At 40.9% G+C, this 8,196-nt stretch overlaps 1 protein-coding gene across 3 annotated transcripts in view; it reads right to left on the bottom strand.

Annotated features, from left to right (window-relative positions):
• Window positions 1–202: 202 nt before the first annotated feature.
• RNF144A (ring finger protein 144A) overlaps window positions 203–8,196 on the bottom strand; it is a 103,503-nt gene continuing 95,509 nt past the window's right edge. For all 3 annotated transcript variants that reach the window (XM_077291388.1, XM_077291387.1, XM_077291389.1), the window contains exon 8: window positions 203–911. In XM_077291388.1, coding sequence (XP_077147503.1) covers window positions 780–911 — 132 coding nt within the window. In that variant the 3' untranslated portion in view covers window positions 203–779. The remainder of the gene's footprint in view (window positions 912–8,196) is intronic.

Genomic DNA, 8,196 nt, shown 5'->3' with positions numbered 1-8,196 from the left:
TGCCAACATAAAATAATAGTGTTGTATTATTTGAGTCAAGGTAACCCGTGCTAAATTTGTAGATCACATTGCAGGTAGGCATGAGGCTAATAATCTGTAGGGAGGGAAAACAAGCTTGATGAGGACCATGGCTATAGAAGTGTGCTCTCACATGAGACAAGCCACAATGGCATGTATAAAAAAACAGCAAAATCTATGTAAATTGGATTTAAATTTTTTACTTTTTTCTCCATTTTTTTCTACCTTTTTAGCTTTTCTCACTTTGGTAAATCCAGACTGCAAGAAACATGAAGCTTGGTGCATTGTATACTCTGCGATATAAAACAAGGAATTAATCTACAGCAATGCATAGCTTCAGAACAATGCACAGCTTCAGAACAATGCACAGCTTCAGAACAATGCACTTTAAGAAATATACAGCATTTCACAAGAAAACGAAAAGATACAAATGAAGGTAAAAATCAGGAATGACATAGAAGACACTAAGCTTAAAAACAGTTTAAAACTGGACCGACGGGACCAGAACTCACGTCGGACCCAACAACTGTTATGTGGATGAATAATATTATCTATACATTGTGCGACTTATCCTCCTCAGTCACTACGATCCTGGAGTGAAGTCAGGAGCGGCGAGGACACGAGATCTCACTATAATGGCACAGTTTACTGTATGTCCTGGGAAGCTGGTTCAACCGAGGCTACAACGTGTCCCAAGAGTGATGCAGCCTTCAGCAGTTCTGCCTGGGACGCTGGGGAAATCCACAACACTCTCCTCAGCATTAAGTTGGCAGCGGGTCATCATCTCCTTTACTGCACTTACATTTGCAGCACAGAACAAACGGTGTGGCCAGTAAGAGGAAGGGGGAGGCTACTAAAAGTAGGAGGCCGAATCCTGCAAATATTCCAACCACCTGTGGAGGAAAGATGAAGATTAAAAGAATATTTAAAGGATAATCTGTGAAATATAGATGTGTTATAATATCTATCTATATCAAATGTATCTTCCTCTTTCATCTATTCATCCTTCTACTATCTATCTCTATAAATCTATGTATTTATAATCTATGTGTCTTATCCATTATCTCTAGATCAAGTCTATCAATTTTATCCATGAAGATTACTGTATCCTCTCCATTTCAAATCTAGACTGATTAGATAGATAGATAGATAGATAGATAGATAGATAGATAGATAGATAGATAGATAGATACAGTGCCTTGCGAAAGTATTCGGCCCCCTGGACAAAAGTATTCGTAGCGGCCAGTGATGCTAGTCACTCATCACGGCTAAGCCGTGAGTCAGAGTGGTAAGGGAGTCCAAGGTCAGAAGCCAGGAGGGTACATCATAAACAGAATGAAGAGACAAAATTGGAGTCAGGCAACCTTTCGAGGTCAGAGTACCAGGAGTATCAGGCACCTCTCCATTCTGTAGGTGAGAAAATTTGCAAAATTGGCAGTGTATCAAATACATATTTTCCTTCTATATTTAATTGGTCTAGGCAAAAAAAGAATTTAAAAAATTGTGTGTTTAGGTGAATGATTATCCGAGTTAACTGTCTGTGTCGTGAATGGACCCAGACAATTAACAAGATGATATATATATATACATATTATACTGTATATATATACTGTATATATAATATATATATAATACATATACACTGCTCAAAAAAGTAAAGGGAACACTAAAATCCCAAATCCTAGATATCACTGAATTAAATATTCCAGTTGCAAATCTTTATTCATTACATAGTGGAATGCGTTGAGAAGAATAAAACATAAAAATGATCAATGTAAATCAAAATTATTATCCCATGGAGGTCTGAAATTGGAATGAAGTGGAAAATCAAATTACAGGCTCATCCAACCTCAGTGGAAATGCCTCAAGACAACAAAATGATGCTCAGTAGTGTGTGTGGCCACCAAGTGCCTGTATGACCTCCCTACAACTCCTGGGCATGCTCCTGATGAGGGGGCAGATGGTCTCCTGAGGGATCTCCTCCCAGACCTGGACTAAAACATCCACCAACTCCTGGACAGTCTGTGGTGCAACGTAACATTGGTGGATGGTACGAGACATGATCAGCCGGTAGAGGGTGCATACTGCTGTGCGAGATGTGAGAACGTTGAGCATTTGGAAACCCAGATTCTGGATCTAAATGTGCAGCTGGCAACACTGAGATCCATAGACAATATGAAGAGGAGTCTTCTGCTCACTGAGCAGACACTCAATGGGATAGATGAGGGGGGGGATGGTAGGATGGAGCTGTAGGACTGTGAAGTAGCAAGCTGGGTGACAGAAGGCCGGGTAGAGGGAAGAGTGCGAGGGAGGCTAGTCCTGATCTGGCACACCCAATAAGTTTGCTAAGTTGGCAGATTAGGGGGGTGCCAGTACAGGGGTAGCATTGCTGCAGCCAGGCATGTCCTCTGAAAGCCGGAGGAGTGACTGCTCCAGTAAGGAGGGAAATAGGAGAGCAGGGCAGGCCAGACAGGTGCTGGTAGTGGGGACTCAATTATTAGGGGAACAGATAGGGCAATCTATCACAAAGACAGGGATCATCGAACAGTGTGCTGCCTACCTGGCGCTCGAGTCTGACACATCGCTGATCAGGTGGACAGATTACTGGAAGGGGCTGGTGAGGACCCAGCGGTCATGGTGGACATTGGCACAAATGACAAAGTTAGAGGTAGGTGGAAGGTCCTTAAAGATGATTTCAGGGAATTAGGCTGCAAGCTGAAAGCAAGGACCTCCAACGTGGTATTTTCCGAAATACTGCCTGTACCACGTGCCATGCCAGAGAGGCAACGGGAGATTAGGGAGGTTAATAAGTGGCTCAAGAATTGGTGTAGGAAGGAGGGGTTTGGGTTCCTGCAGAACTGGGCCAACTTCTCAGTGGGCTACAGGCTCTACACTAGGGACGGGCTGCACCTCAATGGGGAAGGTGCAGCTGTGCTGGGGGAGAAAATGGCTAGAAGGTTGGAGGAGTGTTTAAACTAGGGATTGGGGGGAGGGTATTCAATTTATAGGAGGGGAAGATAGTGCAGATAGAGACCTGGGCACAAATAAGGAAGTTGGGGGTGGCGGTGGCATGGGGGGTGGGGTTAGAACAGTTAGTAATTTAAGAAAGAATAGAGGTACAGAGAGGAACATCAAGTGCATGTATACTAATGCCAGAAGCCTCGCCAACAAAATGGATGAATTAGAACTAATGTTGTTGGAGCATAATTATGACATGGTGGGGATATCTGAAACATGGCTGGATGAGAGCCATGACTGGGCTGTTAACTTGCAGGGTTATAGCCTTTTCAGAAATGACCGTACAGATAAGCAAGGGGGAGGGGTGTGTCTGTATGTAAAATCGTCCTTAAAACCCATCCGGCGTGATAATATAGGTGAATCTAATGAAAATGTAGAGTCCCTGTGGATGGAGATAAGGGGAGGGGGAAAAAATAATAAATTACTGATAGGGGTTTGTTATAAATCTCCAAAAATAATGGAATCAATGGAGAATATCCTCGTAAAGCAAATAGATGAAGCTGCGACTCAAGGAGAAGTCATTATTATGGGGGACTTCAACTACACTGAAATAGATTGGGGAACGGAAACCTGCAGTTCCAGTAAAGGTAATCGGTTTTTGACAACTATGAGAGACAATTACCTTTCACAACTGGTTAAGGACCCAACAAGAAGGGGGGCACTGCTAGACCTAATATTGGCCAACAGGCCAGACCGCATAGCAAATATAAGGGTTGGGGGTCACTTGGGGAATAGTGATCACAAAATAATAAGTTTTCATGAATCCTTTAATAAGGTGTGTAGTAGGGGGGTGACAAGGACACTAAACTTCAGGAGGGCAAATTTCCAATGGATGAGAGTTGATCTTGGTGCAATTAACTGGGACGATATCCTGAGACATTAAAATACACAAAGAAAATGGGAGACGTTTATTAGCATCCTGGATAGGACCTGTGCACAGTATATACCGTATGGGAATAAACATACTAGAAATAGGAGGAAACCAATATGGCTAAATAGAGCTGTAAGGGGCGCAATAAGTGACAAAAAGAAAGCATTTAGAGAATTAAAGGAAGTAGGTAGTGATGAGGCATTAAATAAATATAGAAAATTAAGTAAATTCTGTAAAAAGCAAATCAAGGCAGCAAAAATTGAGACAGAGAGACTCATTGCCAGAGGGAGTAAATATAATCCCAAAATATTCTTTAACTACATAAATAGTAAGAAACTAAAAAGTTATAGTGTTGGCCCCCTTAAAGATAGTCTGGGTGAAATGGTGGATGATGATGAGGAAAAAGCCAATATGCTAAATGACACTGCTAGACTTAATATTAACCAACAGGCCAGACCGCATATCAAATACAGTTATATGAAAAAGTTTGGGCACCCCTATTAATCTTAAGCTTAATGTTTTATAAAAAATTTTTTTTTTTGCAAAAGCTATTTCAGTTTCATATATCTAATAACTGTTGGACACAGTAATGTTTCTGCCTTGAAATGAGGTTTATTGTACTAACAGAATATGTGCAATCTGCATTCAAACAAAATTTGACAGGTACATAAGTATGGGCACCCTTATCATTTTCTTGTTTTAAATACTCCTACCTACTTTTTACTGACTTACTAAAGCACTTTTTTGGGTTTTGTAACCTCATTGAGCTTTGAACGTCATAGCCAGGTGTATGCAATCATGAGAAAAGCTACTTAAAGTGGCCACTTGCAAGTTGTTCTCCTGTTTGAATCTCCTCTGAAGAGTGGCATCATGGGCTCCTCAAAATAACTGTCAAATGATCTGAAAACAAAGATTATTCAACATAGTTGTTCAGGGGAAGGATACAAAAAGCTGTCTCAGAGATTTAACCTGTCAATTTCCACTGTGAGGAACATAGTAAGGAAATGGAAGAACACAGGTACAGTTCTTGTTAAGGCCAGAAGTGGCAGGCCAAGAAACACATCAGAAAGGCAGAGAAGAAGAATGGTGAGATCAGTCAAGGACAATCCTCAGACCACCTCCAGAGAGCTGCAGCATCAGCTTGCTGCAGATGGTGTCACTGTGCATCGGTCAACTATACAACGCACTTTACACAAGGAGAAGCTGTATGGGAGAGTGATGCGAAAGAAGCCGTTTCTGCAAGCACGCCACAAACAGAGTCGGCTGAGATATGCTAAAGCACATTTGGAGAAGCCAATTTATTTTTGGAAGAAGGTCCTGTGAACTGATGAAACCAAGATTGAGTTGTTTGGCCATACAAAAAGGCGTTATGCATGGTGGCCAACAAAACACAGCATTCCAAGAAAAACACTTGCTACCCACAGTAAAATTTGGTGGAGGTTCCATCATGCTTTGGGGCTGTGTGGCCAATGCCGGCACCGGCAATCTTGTTAAAGTTGAGGGATGCATGGATTCCTCTCAGTATCAGCAGATTCTTGACAATAATGTTCATGAATCAGTGACAAAGTTGAAGTTACGCAGGGGATGGATCTTTCAGCAAGACAATGATGCAAAACAAAGCTCCAAATCTACTCAGGCATTCATGCAGAGGAACAATTACACTGTTCTGGAATGGCCATCCAAGTCCCCAGACCTGAATATCATTGAACATCTGTGGGATCATTTGAAGAGGGCTGTACATGCTCGGCGACCATCAAACTTAACTGCACTGGAATTGTTTTGGAAAGAGGAATGGTCAAAAATAACTTCATCCAGGATCCAGGAACTCATTAAAAGCTACAGGAAGTGACTAGAGGCTGTTATTTTTGCAAAAGGAGGATCTACTAAATATTAATGTCACTTTTCTGGTGAGGTGCCCATACTTATGCACCTGTCAAATTTTGTTTGAATGCAGATTGCACATTTTCTGTTAGTACAATAAACCTCATTTCAAGGCAGAAACATTACTGTGTCCAACAGTTATTAGATATATGAAACTGAAATAGCTGTTGCAAAAAAATTTTTTTTATAAAACATTAAGCTTGATTAATAGGGGTGCCCAAACCTTTTCATATAACTGTATAAGGGTTGGGGGTCACTTGGGGAATCGTGATCACAAAATAATAAGTTTTCATGTCTCCTTTAATAAGATGTGTAGTAGAGGGGTTATACGGACACTAAACTTCAGGAGGGCAAATTTCCAACGGATGAGAGATGATCTTGGTGCAATTAACTGGGACGATATCCTGAGACATAAAAATACACAAAGAAAATGGGAGACGTTTATTAGCGTCCTGGATAGGACCTGTGCACAGTATATACCGTATGGGAATAAACATACTAGAAATAGGAGGAAACCAATATGGCTAAATAGAGCTGTAAGGGGCGCAATAAGGGACAAAAAGAAAGCATTTAGAGAATTAAAGGAAGTAGGTAGTGACGAGGCATTAAATAAATACAGAAAATTAAATAAATTCTGTAAAAAGCAAATCAAGGCAGCAAAAATTGAGACAGAGAGACTCATTGCCAGAGAGAGTAAAAATAATCCCAAAATATTCTTTAACTATATAAATAGTAAGAAACTAAAAAATGAAAGTGAAAAATAGTCTGGGTGAAATGGTGGATGAGGAAAAAGCCAATATGCTAAATGACTTTTTTCATCAGTATTTACAAAAGAAAATCCCATGGCAGACAATATGGTCAGTGATAACAAAAATTCCCCATTAAGTGTCACCTGCTTAACCCAGCAGGAAGTACGGCGGCGTCTAAAACTCACTAAAATTGACAAATCTCCGGGCCCGGATGGCATACACCCTCGAGTACTGCAGGAATTAAGTACAGTCATTGATAGAGCATTATTTTTAATCTTTAAAGACTCCATAATAACAGGGTCTGTACCACAGGACTGGCGTATAGCAAATGTGGTGCCAATATTCAAAAAGGGGACAAAAACTAAACTCGGAAATTATAGGCCAGTAAGCTTAACCTCTACTGTGGGTAAAATCCTGGAGGGCATTCTAAGGGATGCTATACTGGAGTATCTGAAGAGGAATAACCTCATGACCCAGTATCAGCACGGGTTTACTAGGGACTGTTCATGTCAGACTAATTTGGTCAGCTTCTATGAAGAGGTGAGTTCCGGACTGGACCAAGGGAAACCAGTAGATGTAGAGTATATGGACTTTTCAAAAGCTTTTGATACGGTGCCACACAAAAGGTTGATACATAAAATGAGAATAATGGGGATAGGGGAAAATATGTGTAAGTGGGTTGAGAGCTGGCTCAGGGATAGGAAACAAAGGGTGGTTATTAATGGAGCACACTCGGACTGGGTCGCGGTTAGCAGTGGGGTACCACAGGGGTCAGTATTGGGCCCTCTTCTTTTTAACATATTTATTAATGACCTTGTAGGGGGCATTCAGAGTAGAATTTCAATATTTGCAGATGACACTAAACTCTGCAGGGTAATCAATACAGAGGAGGACAATTTTATATTACAGGATGATTTATGTAAACTAGAAGCTTGGGCTGATAAATGGCAAATGAGCTTTAATGGGGATAAATGTAAGGTCATGCACTTGGGTAGAAGTAATAAGATGTGTAACTATGTGCTTAATTCTAAAACTCTGGGTAAAACCGTCAATGAAAAAGACCTGGGTGTATGGGTGGATGACAAACTCACATTTAGTGGCCAGTGTCAGGCAGCTGCTACAAAGGCAAATAAAATAATGGGATGTATTAAAAGAGGCATAGATGCTCATGAGGAGAACATAATTTTACCTCTATACAAGTCACTAGTTCGACCACACTTAGAATACTGTGCACAGTTCTGGTCTCCGGTGTATAAGAAAGACATAGCTGAACTGGAGCGGGTGCAGAGAAGAGCGACCAAGGTTATTAGAGGACTGGGGGGTCTGCAATACCAAGATAGGTTATTACACTTGGGGCTATTTAGTTTGGAAAAACGAAGACTAAGGGGTGATCTTATTTTAATGTATAAATATATGAGGGGACAGTACAAAGACCTTTCTGATGATCTTTTTAATCATAGACCTGAGACAGGGACAAGGGGGCATCCTCTACGTCTGGAGGAAAGAAGGTTTAAGCATAATAACAGATGCGGATTCTTTACTGTAAGAGCAGTGAGACTATGGAACTCTCTGCCGTATGATGTTGTAATGAGTGATTCATTACTTAAATTTAAGAGGGGACTGGATGCCTTTCTGGAAAAGTATAGTGTTACAGGATAT

The sequence above is a fragment of the Ranitomeya variabilis genome, chromosome 2 (genome assembly GCF_051348905.1).
Source record: "Ranitomeya variabilis isolate aRanVar5 chromosome 2, aRanVar5.hap1, whole genome shotgun sequence".
NCBI lineage: Eukaryota > Metazoa > Chordata > Amphibia > Anura > Dendrobatidae > Ranitomeya > Ranitomeya variabilis.
The sequence above is the reverse complement of the archived record's forward strand: the minus strand, read 5'-3'. Positions and strand labels throughout refer to the sequence as shown.